At 41.1% G+C, this 17,394-nt stretch overlaps 1 protein-coding gene across 2 annotated transcripts in view; it reads right to left on the bottom strand.

Moving 5' to 3' along the window:
- Positions 1-17,394, bottom strand: part of mipol1 (mirror-image polydactyly 1) — a 334,335-nt gene that overhangs the window by 179,844 nt on the left and 137,097 nt on the right. For both annotated transcript variants that reach the window (XR_007262721.1, XM_048600410.1), the window contains exon 4: positions 6,106-6,235. Coding sequence is in view for 1 of the 2 variants with exons in the window: in XM_048600410.1 (XP_048456367.1) it covers positions 6,106-6,235 (130 nt within the window). In the remaining variant the exon portion in view is untranslated. The remainder of the gene's footprint in view (positions 1-6,105; positions 6,236-17,394) is intronic.

Genomic DNA, 17,394 nt, shown 5'->3' with positions numbered 1-17,394 from the left:
GTTCTTCAGATACATCCCGTTTTCTCCCATCGCCAGTGAAATAATTGCACAGAGACTGTCACCAAGTCACGTTTTATTTACTAGTGCACAATACACTGGCTGTGGCCAACCAGCTCGGAGTCAGAGATAACACCATGTGGAGCTGAAGGAACACAGCAGGTCAGGCAGCATCAGAGGAATAGGAAGGGTCGGGACCCTTCATCAGAACTGGGCCAAAGCATCAGTATCAAGCAGAACCCCTGTAGCATAAAGACATGGCTGTATGATAATATGGATTGGGACCTGAATATAGAAGGCATTTAGGAAGGACAGGAAGTTAGGAAACATTGAAAGAGTGGGATAATTTCAAGATTATTTTTGGGATATGTCCTTAGAACAGCATATTTTGCAGCCAAGCAGAGAGCAGGCTGTACTAGACTTGGTGTTGTACACAAGATAGGATAAATTAACGATCTCAATGAAGAGGTCCCGAGGTAGCAGACTGAATTTTACTTTCAGTTTAAGGAAGAGAAAAATAGGCTCAAGACTATTTTGTTAAACATAAATGAAGGCGAATTATGAGGACATGAAAGCAAAATTAGCTCAAACGAATTAGCAAATGAGGTTAAAGAATGGGTCAATAAAGATGCAGAGGTAGGCATTCAGGAGATTTTCAGAATACAAAGAATAAATAGATTTAAACAGATAATAAAAATTCCTAAGGATGGATGCATCATTAAGGAGGAAATGTTAGAGTCTGAGAAAATGTGAACCATAAGTATGAACACCAATAGTATATGAATAAATACCATAGTTAGTATAAATATCATATATTTAAATATATAGATTTGGAGGGGGTCCCATTAAATTAGAAGATAGCTATATAACTTCTTTATTCAAAAAGGGAAAGGGATAGAAAGCAGGAAACTATAGGCCAGTTAGCTTAACAAATGTCATAGGGAAAACGTTTGAAGCTATTATGAAAGAAGTTCTTGCAGGACATTCAGATAAGTTCAAAGTAATCAGGTAAAGTCAATGTGGCTTTGTGAAAGGGAAATTTCCCCAGTCTTTTAGAGTTCTATGAGGAAGTAACATGCTGTCGATAGAGGGGAACTGGCAAATGTACTGGATTTGATTTTCCAGAAGTCATTTGATAAAGCGCCACATCAAAGGTTACTTTGTAAAATAAAAGATCATGGTGTTGGGGTGAACATACTGGCATAGATAAAAGATTGGTTCACTGACATGAAGATGACAGTAGGCATAAATGGATCTTTTTCTGGTTGGAAGACATGACGATTGGTGGGCCACAGGGATATGCACTAGGTTCTCAACCAATAAGGGTTTGGAAGATATGGCTGTCAAAATTCCTGAAGACACAAAGATAGGTTGCAAAGATGACACAAGAAGGTTACAAGAAACATATACAGATGTAGTGAGTGGACATCGATCTAGAAAATGGAGAATAACATGGGAAAATGTAAAATTGTTCATTTGGAAGAAAGATTAAAAAACAAGCAAATGATTTAACTGTTGAGAGATTGCAGATTTCTGAAATGCAGAGGGATATGGGTGTCGTTGTGCATCAATCACAAAAGTTAAGTATCTAAGTTCAGCAAGTGTTTAGGAAAGCTAAATGAATGCCACCATTTAATTTGAGGGGAACTGAACACAAAAGAGTCACCAAACCCGAAACGTTAACTCTGATTTTTTTCTTCACAGATGCTGCCAGACCTACTGAGCTTTTCCAGAAACTTCTGTTTTTGTTCATAAAAGTAGAGAGGTTATGATTCAGTCATACAAGACACTGGAGAAACCACATCTGGAGAACTGTGTATAATGCTGGTCTCCTTATTTCAGAATATAAATGCTTTGCTAGTAATTCCAAGATTTACAAGACTAATATCTGGAATGGATCGGCTGTTAGGAAGGGTTGGTCAAGTTAGGCTTATAATTGCTGGTACTTAGAAAAGTAAGAGACAACTTGACTGAAACATTCAAGATTCTGAGCGGTCTTGACAGAGTAGATGTGGAAAGAATGTTTCTTCTTATGAGACAACCTCGAACTAGGAGTCAATGTTTAAAAATACGTCACCTGTGCAAAACAAAGAAGAGGCATATTGTGTCCTCTCAGAAGGTCGAGAGTATTTAACACACTTCTTGAAATGATAATAGCAGCAGAATCTTCGAATTTTTTTCGTAGATCCTTAGTAAACAAGAAGGTGACATGTTATCATAGACAACTAAAATAACTCCACAAAGGCCGGTATCTCATCACCAAGTCAATCTTTATTTACACGTGCAAAGAACAAGACACAGACCCAGCTAGCTCAGAACAAGTCCTAGAATGAACAGAATTCCTGATACGCCTGTTTATATCTGTCAGCCAGGACTCTCTGATTGGACCAATTAAGAGCCCCAATCAGGGAAGTCATATTCTATGAAGTCCACCTGGCAGATTTCATTACAATCATTACATCCCTCGAACTCTAAGTCCAGGGATGTAGGCTCGTTCATTTTCCTGTAGCATTTCCAGGGGCACCAGGTCTGGTTCCTCCAACTCTGCCTCTGATACTGGTGGCATGTACCAGACCGTAGCCAGTCCCTTGCTCCTGGAGCATCTTGGCAGAAATTTATCTTTGTTTGTCATGTGGTAATGGTGTCAAGACTGCAACATTTGTCATGTCCGTCTCATCCTCAAGAGGTTTCTTCGATGCTAGGCAGAGGAGGAGAATCCATGGGTTCTGACAGCCTTGCCGGATGTTCTGAGGGGCCAGATATGTTTTGCTCCTGCCCTGTATGTGAGGTTGCAGCTGACATATGACCCACATGCTTGTCCAGGACAGCATCTCCCACACAAACTACGTACATCACAGGACCTGACCTTGCAGCTACCATGCCTCTTACCCATGCAGGCTCATTCCTGTGGTTTCCACATAAAACTTTGTCTCCTGTAGTAAACTGCTTTTCTAGCTGAGAGAAGTCTTGTGTCTAGCACTGATGCTCCTAATGTTGCATCCACTCCTAGATCTGGGAAGATCTGCTTTAACCTGGAGTCTTCACCCCATTAGTAACTTGCTGAAGCAGTCCCATTGTCCTGTAAGGAGTGGTCCTATAATCAAACAGGAAATAGGACAGTTTGGTATTGAGTGAAGCCGTACATTGTTTCTTTAAGCCTGCCTTCAAAGTTTGGACTGCTCATTCTGTCAAACCATTGGACATTGGATGGTATGGAGCTATCGTTACATGCCAAATGCCATTTGACTTTAAGAAATAATCAAATTCCCTGCTGGTAAATGATGGCCCGTTGTCTGTGGCCAACCACCTGTGAGAATATGTGTACTGCAAAAGATGCGTGCAACTTTTTAATCATCATTCCCGTGTTTGACTAATGAACTTTATGCAAATCCAACCACTTTGAATGGGCATCCACAATGACTAAGAACATACAGCCCATGAAATGACCAGCATAGTTGACGTGTAACCAAGTCTAGAGTTCACCCGGCTATTCCCACGGGGTCCGTAAAGGTTTCAATTCTGCTTGTGATGGTCCTTTTGTTTCAATGCCACCAGCTGTTTTAGTTTTGCCAAGACAGGATCTTTGTGTCCCCAGTCTGATATTGTCAGTGATGACCAGAAGAGTGTTCAGAAAGTTTAAAACCAGAATGGACTCTTCTAGGGGCGGTGACACCGGTGCTACATTTGCCAGCGGAAGGTGGCTCAAGGCATCTGCATATGACACTTGGCCTCCAGTTGGTGTTCCAACTTGTAATTGTACACACTCAGAATAAGAGGCCACCGCTGACACCGAACTGAAGCTATGGGCGACATGGCCTCGTCCTCTTTGAATAGCTCTAGCAGGTGTTTGTGGTCCGTTACAATTACAAATTTACAAACATAAAGGTATTTTTTTTCTATTCATTTTGTGGGATGTGGGCATCACTGGCTGGCCAGCATTTCTTGCCCATCCCTAGATGCCCTTGAGAAGGTGGTGGTGAGCTGTCTTCTTGAACCGCTGCATTCCTCCTGCTGTGGGTTGACCCAAAATGGTATTAGGGAGGGAATTCCAGGATGTTGACCCAGCGACATACTTTCAAATTAGGATGGTGAGTGACTTGGAGAGGAATTTGAAGGTGGTGGTGTTCCCATATATCTGTTGCCCTTGTCCTTCTAGATGGAAGTGGTCGTGGGTTTGGAAGGTGCTGTCTGAGGATCTTTGGTGAATCTCTGCAGTGCATCTTGTAGATAGTACACAATGCTGCTTATGAGCGTTGGTGGTGGAGGGAGTGAATGCTTGTGGATGTGGTGACAATCAAGCGGGCTGCATTGTCCTGGATGGTGTCAAGCTTCCTGAGTGTTGTTGGGGCTGCACTCATCCAGGCAAGTGGGGAGTATTCCATCACACTCCTAACTTGTGCCTTGTAGATGGTGGACAGGCTTTGAGGAGTCAAGAGATGAGTTACTTGCCGCAGTATTCCCAGCTTCTGGCCTGCTCTTGTAGATACTGTGTTAATATGGTGAGTCCAGTTGAGTTTCTGGTCAATGGTAACCCCCAGGATGTTGATAGTGGGGATTCTGTGATGGTAACACCATTGAATGTCATGGGACGGTGGTCAGACTGTCTCTTATTGGTGATGGTCATAATCTGGCATTTGTGTCGCATGAATGTCACTTGCCATTTGTCAGCCCAAGCCTGGATATTATCCAGATCTTGTTGCATGTGAACATGGACTGCTTCAGTGTCTGACGAGTCACGAATGGTGCTGAACATTGTGCAATCATCGGCGAACATCCCCACTTCTGACCTTATGATGGAGGGAAGGTCATTGATGAAGCAGCTGAAGATGGTTGGCCCTGAGGAACTCCTGCAGAGATGTCCTGGAGCTGAGATGATTGACCTCCCACAACCACGACCATCTTCCTATGCGTCAGGTATGACTCCAACCACCGGAGCGTTTGCCCCCTGATACCCATTGATTCCAGCTTTGCTAGGGCTCCTTGATGCCACACTCAGTCGAATGCAGCCTTGATATCAAGGGCTGTCACTCTCACCTCATCTCTGGAATTCAGCTCTTTTGACAATGTTTGAACCAAGGCTGTAATGAGGTCAGGAGCTGAGTGGCCCTGGCGGAACCCAAACTAGGCGTCACTGAGCAGGTTATTGCTGAGCAGTTGCTGCTTGATAGCACTGTTGATGACACCTTCCATCACTTTACTGATGATCCAGAGGAGACTGATGGGGCAGTAATTGGCCGGGTTGGATTTGTCCTGCTTTTTGTGTACAGGACATACTTGGGCAATTTTCCACATTGTAGGGTAGATGCCAGTGTTGTAACTGTACCGGAACAGCTTGATATTGTGGAACTTTAACTCACCAAAGGTGACCACAAAACCTTCTTTTTCTATCTGCGCATATTTTTGTTTGGCATCCACCAAAGTTTGGGGAGTATATGCTATCAGGCATCTCCCTCCACTTGGCCACCGGTGGGCCAATACTACCCCGATACTGTACAGGGAGGCATTGCATGTCAGCACCACATCTCACTTGAGATTGTAGTGTGCCAACACCTTAGACAATAATAGCTGCTTCTTCACTTCCCTAAAGGCTACATTTTGGCAATGTGACCATTTCCAAAGCTGACTCTTTTTCAATAGCAGATGTAAGGATGCCAGGATGGAGGCCAGATTACGTATGAATTTTCCATAATAATTCACCAATCCAAAGAAAGACCTAAGCTCCGGCACAGAACTATCTTCCAAAAGGTGTAAGCGGGTGTTATTGACTCTGTAGCCTGTTTATATCTGTCAGCCATGTCTGTCTGATTGGACCTGGTTCACAGCCCCAATCAAGGAACTCACATTCTATGAGGTTCACCTGGCTGACCTCATTACAATCACTGCACAGACGGTAATGTGGATTTGAGATTACAATCTGATCAGTCATTAACTTTTAAAATAGTGGAGCAGGCCCAAGAGGTTGAATGGCATTCCCCTGCTCCTTGGTCATGTCTTCCTTAAAACAGAGAGTGATAATTAATTGAGAAGCACTTCATGGGGTGTATTTAAATATTTTCTTTGATTCAGAATAAGTTATAAAAAAAAAATTTTTAAATCCAGTGTACATACCCTTCAAATGCCTGTTCTAGCCATTTAGCTCGGATAAGGGCTTCATCTCTTTCTTCATTGGCAAGTCTAAGTCGAGCCATAACAGCTGCATCCCGTTCCTTTTGTGCATGATAGATTTCTTCAATCAGAACTGTGAAAAACACAAAGTCAAGCAATAAAGAAGCTAGATTTTATGTAGGCACCAGGTAGCCAGACAGCGAATGTGATTCAGTGGTCAATGGGATTTGGGCTACATCATGACAGCAGCAGCCAAATAGGTGGCTCGACTGTCCACACCTCAGGAGCTGTTAGTCAATGAGAGGACTTGCAAGTTAAAAGGTACATTGAAGGCTGTGGGCGCTCAAAGTCAGCTGCGTTATCTGGGTGAACAGGCTAGTAAATGTGTGGAAATGTAGCTTGCTGAAGGCAGCTTGCATCATTATGATGGCCATCTACCAGCCTAGCCAGGTTTATCTAGTGGTCTTCCAATGCAGAGGATGGAAGAGGTCTCTGCAGACAATCAGATTATCTGCAACTGGCAAGATGTCATGGTGCTGGCACAACAATAGGCATACCAATCTTCACACTGGCTGATAAAATCTAGCCCAACATCAGCATGATTTTACAAATGTCTTGAGATATGAATCTTTAAATAATTCAAACTAGAGTCACCAGTGAGCAGCTTTGGTAAACATTTTATGATAAAACTAGATTCAAAGACATCAGATGCATGTCTAAACCACCAGGGGCCCAGTCACCTGTTGGCCTGAATTTATGGGAGCATGCAGTGCACAAATTGGCCATCATACTTGCTCACATATCAACAAAGATCCTAATTCAAAAATTATTAATTCACTGAGACGACTTTGGAGCATTTTGAAGGTGTAAAAGATGCTCAATCAATGTGATATCCTTCCTCAATATTTCTATTTCCCTCTAGAGTTTTCAAATCTTCAAAGTTGGTGCAAAGTTGGTGATCATTAATCATTTTATGTGATTAATATGAACAGATAAGAGACATACTGTCAGCTGGTGTCAGATCTAGCAGTTGGAAAAAAAATTGAATGAAAATAGTGAGAATTGTTGAAATGATATTAACAACATTATACCTAATTGCAAATGTAACAGCAATTTACTGCTGAATGCAAACAGTGTCAATAAATTTGTGTAAATTTATTTGCCGACACAAAACGAAGAAAATAGATGGCACATGTACTTCAAAAACAGACTTTACGTGCATAGTTTACAGCGCAGCAGTTGTCCTAATACAGTTTTGGAAACTTTGTTTCATGCTAGTTCCTTGCCCTAGTAACTAATGGCTGCATCATGAGCATGTTGTGAAATGACATTTTAATGCATTATTTGCTGATTGTGAAACCACACTTCAAGCTTTGCTTTGTTAATTGAAATAGTGCCTGGTTTGAATGGGAATTGCAAATGATCTCAAACAGCATGGAGAATTAGAATACAATACTTCTCATGAGTACCCATGCCAATCCTCTTCAGTGCGATCCAGTTTCTCTTCCCAGATCTGTAAATGCTGCTGTAGGAGCTGTGGAGTCACTTGTTTGCTTTGGGGGTGGGGAAATTGTACTCAAAACACAGAAATGTTTTTAAAGAATAACCAAATTACATTGCAGATACTTACCCTTACACCAAATTCACATTTACATACAATTGAACAATAAGGTACTTAAATCAGAAGCAATACCAAATGACCTGAATCATTTAATTTCACACAATAGTTAACATTTAAATTTTTAAAAAATCTATTCAAAGTATAGAAGAGTGAAAATGTTCACAACTCCAATACTGACAATAAAATACAAGGCCATAAGACCATAAGACACAAGAAAAAAAAACAGGCTATTCAGCCCATTCAGTCTGCTTTACCATGATATGAGATCATGGCTGATTTGATGATCCTTAACTCATTTCCTGCCTTTTCCCCATAACACTCGTTTGCCATATTGATTAAAAATCTGTATGTCTCAGCCTTGAACATACTTAATAAATTAGCCTTGACAGCCCGCTACAGTAAAGTATTCATTAGATTCACTACCCTTTGTGAGAAGACATTTCCCCTTGTACTCACCTTAAAACGTACAACTCCTTATTCGGAAATTATGTTTTCTGGTCCTTGATTCTTCTACAACTTTTCCATATCTACCCTGTCATGTCTCCAAAGAATCATCTATGTTTCAAGAAGGTTGCCTCTCATTCATCTATATTCCAATGAGTACAGGCCCAACCTATCAACTTTTCCTCATAAGAAAGTCTCTTCAAACCTGTAATAATCCGTGTTGAACCTTCTCTGAACTGCATCCAATGCCAGTATATCCTTGCTTAGATAAAGGGGCCCAAAACTGTTCACAATAAACCAGCCATGGTCTGACTAGTGCTCCATTGAGTTTAAGCCGAACCTCCCTACTTTCATAGCCTATTCCCATTGAAATGTAGGCCAAATTCCACTTGTCTTGCTGATTACCTGCTGAACTTCAATGCTAACCTTTTGTGATTCATGGGTAAGGACTCCCAAAACCCTCAGTTCTGTAGCTTCTTACAGTCCTTCTCCATTTAAATAAAATTCAGCTCCTCTATTCTTCTTATCAAAATGCATAAGCACACATTTTCCAAGATTATATTCAATCTGCCAACTTTTTTCCCCACTTGATTAATTTGTCTACATTCTTCTGCAGACTCTTTTTCATCCTTATCACTTGCATTCCCTCCTATTTTTGTGTAATATGTAAACTTGGCTATAGTACATTCACTTTCCTCATCCAAGTCATGAATATATAAACAATTGTGGCCATACTGCTGATCCCTGTGGCATACCCCTTGTTACTGTTTGCCATTCTGAAAATGTCCCCATTACCCCAATTCTCTGTCATCTATTTGTTAGCTAATCCTCTATCCATGCTCATGTATCATCCCCAACACCATGGACGCTTAATTTATTAAGTAAATTAATGTGCGGCACCTTATCAAGCTCCTTCTGAAAATGCAAATATATTACATCCACTGCCACCTCTTCATCTATCCTGCCTGTTATCTCAAAGATTTGTAGTAAATTTGTCAGGCATGATTTCCCCAAAATGAAACCATGCTAACTCTGCTTATGTATGATGTGTTGCTAAATGCTCTGCTATTACATTTTTCAGAATAGGACTAACATTTTCCCACAAACAGCCATTAAGTGGCCTACGGTTAGTTGCTTATTGTCTCCATCCCTTTTTAAGTAAAGGTGTTACATTAGCATTTTACAATCTGTTGAGACATTTCCAGAATCTAAGGGTTCTAATGGAACTTAAGTAATCCATTTATTAAACTTAAGTTTTTTAATCTTAAATTTTAGGTTTCAGGAGAGATTTTGGAAACTGTACTTAGCCATATTTGGGTTAACTACTATGAATTCTATTATGTGGCCAATGAAGATTCAAAACAACTAACTCAAGTTCCAAGTTGACAAATATTAGCAATTACTATCTATGCCAAGAAAGATGTAACAAGATATAAGAAACTGTAACATATTTCCCATATTTTGATACCTCCAATTTTAAATTAGCAAATCAAACACATTCAATTCAGTTAAAAGATATATTTGTTACTAAGAACTTTCATTTTCATAGCACCTTCCACAGCACTGTAGTATGTCAAGACACTTCATAATCAATAAAGTTGGAGTCAGAGTCAACACAGCGTGGAGCTGGAGGAACACAGCAGGTCAGGCAGCATCGAAGGAGCAGGAAAGTCGACATTTCGGGTCAGGACCCTTCGTCAAAACTGGGGAGGGGGAAAGGAACTGGGAATAAATAGAGGGAGGTAGGTGGGATGGTTATAGGTGGATCATCAGTGGGTTACAATGGGAGAGAGATCCACTGAGGTCTTCACCAGTCCTCCCTCTATTTATTTTCCAGCTCCCTTCCCCCTCCCCAGTTCTAATGAAGGGTCCACTGTGTTGACTCTGACTCCAGCATCTGCAGTTCTTACTATCTTTGAGTCACTTCAAACTCTACTGCGAAGCCTCTTCCAAAGATGCCTACCTTGAAGTTGTCCCCCTTCCTCTGGAAAGACCTCAGTCGATCTCTCTCCCACTAATGATGCACCTATAACCATCCTACCTACCTTCCCCCAGCCCTACCCCTCCTCCCACTATTTATTTCCAAGCTCCCTCCCCCCTCCGCAGTTCTGATGAAGGGACTTTCCTGCTCCTCTGATGCTGCCTGACCTGCCATGTTCCTTCAGCTCCACACTGTGTAGACTTATAATTAATGAAGCTGTTTTAAATTATAGTCATTAGTGAAATGTAGGACACCAGCTGACTAAATATTTTAACATAATAAGTGCAAGCATGAAATTGATTAACTTGCTCATACGGGTTTACACAACAATGTACATAAAAGGGGCAAAGCTACGTTACCAGATTTAAGCTCATAGACTACAAGGAAAGTCTAAAATATTATTTTTTTAAATTTCATTGGCTTCAATGAAATTTATTTACATACATCAAAAACTTTGAGCCACAGAAAAGAACTACTTGCATGTACAACCATGGTCCAACTCTCCAGAAACTAGAAAACTGTTGTGAGCTCAATTCCTGGTCTCAACTCAGCCAGGCAGAACACTTGGTTTTTAATCATAAGGAACAGGAATATCTTGAATCCAGCAGAAGTGACAGATAGTGGAGCTCCTGCTAAACCCCCTCAATTGCTTGAGACAAATTATCTTGCCATCCAGAGGATGTCAACCTCACTCCAAGCTTCATGGATTCAGAGATGCTGTCCAGATAGTCTCTGCTGGTCCCTAACAGCTGTATAGCTGCTCTGATATCCCTCACTGGCTCTACAGACTGTCAGAGGCTTCATGATGATTCCTCCTACCATGTTGTAGTTCACTATTCCTGGATTCCTACTTCTGCCTGCTCCTCCTCTCTCACAATTTCCTTCTTGTGGTTACTGGCTTTGCCCCTTCTTCAGCTCATGTCAAGCCTTCATGCTCCAAGACTCTAGCCTGCTTCTTACCCCATAAGTGCCCACAAGGCCAACCAAATCCCCAGCCTAGCATTCTCTGCCATCATCAAAAATTATTGGTAAGGAGCTAAGAGTGCTCTGCAGAAGGCGCAGCATGTTGTTTGGTCCCATGTTGAAGACAGAAAGTCGGAGCCCAGTGCAACTCCCTGCTACATAAATACCAAAACACTTCACTGGAAAAGTAAGTTAACAGAATCATACTGAGAAGCTGTAACCTATCAAGCCCCTCCCAATGTTTTACAACAGGCTGCCAAAATTGTCCCAAACTACTGCTCTTGTCACATAGCTCTAAATGTTTTTTTCCTGTAAGAGTGTATTGCAATTCCCTTTTCAAAGGGAACTTTTTATTTATTCATTCACAGGGTGTGGGTATCACTGGCTAGGCTAGCATTTATTGCCCATCTCTAACTGCCCAGAGTACAGTTTGGAGTCAACCATATTATCATGGGTCTGGGATCACAGTTTGACCATTGAGGGTGCAGCATATATTGACAGTGTGGCTAGCTAAGCACTTTGTTGGACTTCATAACTAAATGCATTGATGCAAAAACAGGGAAGCTATGTTGGACCTCTAATTGTGTCAAAACAAAATAATAAAACCAGAGTACTGTGTCCAATTATGGCAGCATCCTTAACAGCGTGCAAAGAAAATCTACCAGAATGCCTCCAGGACTGGGAATTACAGCAACAAGAATAGATTAGAGAAACATGGGTTGAATAAAGAAGATTGAGACGAGATTTGATGGAGGTATACATTGTTAAGCATGTTTAGATAAGGTACATAAGGAAAATCCGATGATGCAAGGGAGTTATGCAATGTTTTGGATAAAAAAAAGTGCAGGAAATGTGAGGAAGATCTTTTTTTTTCCTGTGATCAGCGTCAATAAATTAGAATTCAATTTGCACAACACCTTTTCTTGAATAAAGGTGTGACATCTGCTATTATCCAGTCCTCTGCTATTATCCAATCCTATGCTGCCATCACCATTTCCAGGGAAGATGGGAAGATTATGGCAAGCCCTTCTGTGTTCCCACTCTCCAGTTTCTTTTGCAATCTGGGATGTGAGTCATGGACCAGCCAGCATTTCAAATAATCCTGCCTATCTACTTTCACCCCATCCATTTCTTCTACTGTCTGTATCTACCAATATTTTGTCAAATACCTCTTTCCTATGAATACCAGCACAAAGTGTTCATGCAATATTCTAGCCTTGCCCTCCTACTCCAATCATATATCACTCTCTTTGACCCAAATAGATTCCACTTTACCTTTGACTACCTGGTCACTGTTTGAATGCTGGTAGAAAACATTTGGTTTTTATTTTGTTCTCACATTCTCTTTTTGACAGTGCTATTTCCTTCTTGATTTCCAATTATTCCAATAGGTCTTCAGGACTTTGTTAATCAAAAATCTGTCTAGCTCAGCCTTGAATGTATGCAATGGCCAAGCCTCCACTGCTCTGGATTGGGAAGAGAATTTCAGAGCCAAACAATTCTCAAAAAAAAAAATTCTTCCTCAACTCTGTCTTGAACGGAAGATCCCTTACTTTGAAACAATGTCCCTAGTTTTAAGTTCCTCAAAGGTAGCAAACTGCTTCTCAAAATTTACTGCATCAAGAATTTCACAAAGTCACTAGTTTTAATGAGGTCATCCCCTAATCTTCCAAACTCCAATGAGTACAGGCCCAACCTGCTCAATTTTGCCTTATAAGACAGTCCTTGCATCTCAGCAATCAGCTGATTGAACTAATTCCAAACTGCTTCCAATGCAAGTATGTCCTTCCTTAAGTAAGTAGACCAAAACTATACATAGTAGTTTAAGGGATAGTAGGAACTGCAGATGCTGGAGAATCAGAGATAACAAGGTGTAGAGCTGGATGAACACAGCAGGCCAAGCAGCATCAGAGGAGCAGGAAGGCTGACGTTTTGGGCCTAGACCCTTCTTCAGAAGAAGGATCTAGGACCAAAACGTCAACTTTCCTGCTCCTCTGATGCTGCTCGGCCTGCTTTCATCCAGCTCTATACCTTGTTATCACATAGTAGTCTAAGTTGGGTCCAGTACCTTTGTAGCAAAATTTGCATATTTATATGCTCCAAAGCCCTCGCAACAACACCCAGATCCCTTTATTCCACAGTATTCTGTAGAGTCTCTCCTTGAAATAATATTCTAATTTTCACTTCTTCTTCTCAAAGTAGACAACCTCCTAATTTTTCTTTGTACTCTATCTGCCAAATCTTTGCACCTCACTGAATCCACTTATACCTTTTTATAGACTCTTCGTATCCTCCTCACAACTTGTTTTCCGACCTATCTTTGCATCAACAGCAAATTTGGTTAGAATGCAATTGGTCCCTTAATCTAAATCATTAATGTAGATAGTTAATAGTGGAGGACTCAATATTAATTCCTGTGGCACTTCATTAACTACAATTTGGCAAACTGAAAATGCCCTATTTATCCCGACTGTATCTTGATACTCAGCCAACCCTTCAGTCACGCTAACACATCACTTCTATCAACATGAACTCTTACCTTACCCAATGCTCTCTTATGTGGCGCCTTATAGATTTTGGAAATCAAAATGCACTGCACCTCTTTGAAATCATCCGTAATTCTAACTTCAACAAATTGATTTGTCAAATCTCACAAACATAAAAATAACCCACAGGTGTAAACAGAAACTAGCATCAAGCCCTTCAAACCTGTTCCATCATTCAATAGATCATGGCTGAGCCTGTGTCTCAAAGCCACATTCCTGTTTTCTCTCCATAACCCTTGATGTCTTGATTATCTAAAAATTTATCAATCTCTTTCTTGAACATACTCAATGACCTGACCTCCAAAGCTTTCCATGGTAATGAATTCCACTGGTTAACTACCCTCTGAGTCAAGAAATATTTCCTGATATCAGTTCTAAATGCTCATGGTTCTAGACTGCTGAACCAGGGGAATATCCTCCCTGTATCTAGTCTGTCCAGCCCTGTTAGAAGTTTAAATGTTTTAATGAGATCCCTCTCATCCTTCTAAACTAATGAATACAGCAGTCAAACCACTCTTCTTCTTCCCCTCTTGTGCAGCAGAACCAGCCACGGTGCCACGGATTTGGTTTCTGCTGCTGTTCGAGAAATTGTCTTCCCTAACAGGATCTAAAGCGGTACATTTGTTAGATGGGGACTGTCCAGGAGTCAACTACACTACCTGCGTCCCTCTACTCTGCCTTGTGGTCTCCCAAACCCTTTTTGACTGTTCAATCATTACTTGCAGTGCAACCACCTCACTGAATGAGTCATCCACAATAATCTTAGCATTGTGGAAGCCCTGCAGTAAGTCCACTCATAGTTCTAAATCTGAAATGCAGTCAGCCAGTAGCTGTAGCGGGACACATGTCCTGCATTCATGGTCACCCAGGAACACTGGAAGGGCCCATGACTTCTCATATTGCACAGGAGGAGCACATCATTAGTGTGAGCTCTGCTGCCATGACTTCCCTTTAGATTAAGTTTGCTGGTTATTCCATTTAAGGCATACTAATTACTCCAGGGGCCTTTGCTCATTTGAAAACACACACTATAGAACAATTTCCCTACCTTACTTTGTTTTAGCCAATGGACTGCAGCAATTTAATTAATACATAAACCAGAAATAGAAGTACTCATCTGACCCTACTCTGGACGCTTCCAATTTAGAGCAATTTAAAGACAACACCTACCCACACAACCTGACCTAGTTCATGCACTGCTTTCCACTCGCTTTATTCCATCCTGCAGTAAACCTGAATGAAAGCCCCAAATTCCCACTTTGTTCCAGATGTCCAATTTATTCACCATCTCAACTGCACTCCAACGCAATTTCTCTCACTTTGACTACATGGCTAACTCTGAAATATTGCAGTATCTTTTCATAAGCTCCATTACTTCTTGATTTATACTCTGCCTTATAATATTGCTACTGTCACAGGCCTGTAAACTACTCTCAGCCGTTATTACAGCAGGTAGTCCTTTTTGATCGAAGTGGACATGATGGACCTTTTTCTGTTCTGTAGATCTTTATGATCTTCTTCCTTTGCTCCTTCTTAGCTCCACCCAAACTGATTATCTATTAGATCCAACATTATAGGCACAAACTCTTCCACCTGATCTTCAGGTGATATTGATTACAAATGTAATTTTAATGAATGAATAAATGACTTTATTGTCACATGTATTTTAAAGTGAAGAAAACAGTAAAATAAAGTAACAAGTTTTTCCACTGTAGCTACAATCTGGCACCATTTAATAGTTTAAGAACAAGGGGGAAAAAAAAAGAAGATATAGCTTAAAGAGAGTCCACTGGTCCTGAGATTGCTCATCATCAATTATGCCTGCGCTGCCATCCCTCCTCCATCGCCTCTCTGCTCTCTACACCGGACCCGACCAATGTCATAGTTACCACTCTTCTGGCAAAATGTTTTGGTGTTGGGTCAATTCTCCCCACCACTGCCTCGCTGCCGTCTGCACCGGACCCAACCAACAATGAAGTCCATGATCCTTAGGCTCCATCTTTCACCGCTGAGACTACCTTACTGATGTTGTGTTTGCTGACGTGGCAGCCACTGATTCCAATGCCAGGTCCCGTACTGGCACAGGAAAAATCAATAGGAGCACACTCGAGTCTGCGCTAGGATCCCTCACTGCTGTCGAAGCCGTCCAAGCTCAGGACAAGAGGTAAGTAAAGGAGAACCAAAGAAAGGAGAAAAAAAAGGAAAAGCAGTCAGGGCGGACAAGCCCTGGCTCAGGAGCCCTACTCCACTGCAACTACATTAAATTTAGAGTTTTATTTAAACTTTATGACATTTTACGGTTTAGCTGAGCACTCAGTTCTTCCTTGTTTGTTTTGGTATCTGTCATTTTGCCTCTCCCTATAGGCTACTGTTGCAAGCTCTTGCATATAGTGTAACTTTGCTGATTTTCTTCCTGCCTTTGCATACTACTAAGTCTCACTAAAAGTCTAAACATTCCACTCAGTTTATAACGCAGTTCACAGAGTTATCAATGCTCATGCTTTGTGCCATAACTCATTTTCAGTGAGCAGTGCCTATTCACACATCGATCCCTTTCCCCCAGACAGGTTTCAGTATCATTGCCTGTGAATACTGTGTGTGTTTGGACACCTCATCTACCTAGATTAAATGCAATTACAGAAAATTACTTGACACGTAAATCTCTTTGAATTAGACTGTACACCTCTATTGTCTTTAATTTATTTCAGTATACTTTTTGTAGATCACCACGTTGACATGGTAAAGGAGCTTGCCTGCCTCAGTTCTCCCTTGAACTATGCTGTTAGAAGTTTCTTGCTCCTGATAAGGTCACCCATGACACTAAGTTCAGGACATGGGTTGGTACCAAATGAAGCGCGGTCGTTGGCTGCAAAGGTGGATGAGGACTGCAGCAGGTAGCCTCAGCCATCACTATTTAAATGATCAATGAAGTTTGACTGTCAACCTGTCAAAATCATGGTGAACCAAGTCATGTGCAGGTTTTCACCAGGATCATTTTGCCATTCCTGTGGTGATGTAGAATTGGTGACAGGGACACAGCTGTAAGGCTTTAAGTCCTTTATAAAGAATTTACGAACAGGCAACAGATGCATGAAGGTCACTGGGCAACTGTGTTGGAAAAGGTATAGTTTTGGGCATCAGTATCTATGGTTGAGCAGTGCACTGCAGGTCAGCCTCTGCTCACCCCAAATGAGTTAGCCAGAAAAAGTGCCTATTAGGTGGAGTCACTTTTTACTGGTTGAGGAACGACACCCTACAGGATCACCATTTCAGTGGTCAAAGGACAAATAAACACACATTTTTACAGGAAACACCACAAAAATGACACTGTTGTTTCACTATTCAGAAGGAAGAGGTCTGTATCATCTCTTTTAAGTTGCTCAAGAATTGCATTAGTGCCATAGATTATATGCAATTTGCTGCAAGATGAAAACAGGTCAAGAATGCTCGCTGTCAACTTCAGCTCTTCACATTCAAAATCTAGTTTCACCTTAAAGATCTGTTTCCCGATCCTTTACAACTTTCTCTATAACAAAGCACCAAGTTGTTGTCATTACTGTCCAGTGACACATCCCAGTTCCTTTAACTCACAGCATGGCTTCTTAAGTTTAATGTTTATCTCATCTATTTCCAATATTTCTTTTGTAGCAGAGGATTTAACCAATTTTTTTTTAACAATTCAAAGTAATTGCTACAACAGGAAAAAAGTCCAAAATGATACATTAAACATTTATAGA

The sequence above is a fragment of the Rhincodon typus genome, chromosome 8, assembly GCF_021869965.1.
Source record: "Rhincodon typus isolate 14 chromosome 8, sRhiTyp1.1, whole genome shotgun sequence".
Lineage (NCBI taxonomy): Eukaryota > Metazoa > Chordata > Chondrichthyes > Orectolobiformes > Rhincodontidae > Rhincodon > Rhincodon typus.
Note: the sequence above shows the minus strand (reverse complement) of the source record. Positions and strands in the feature narration are given on the sequence as shown.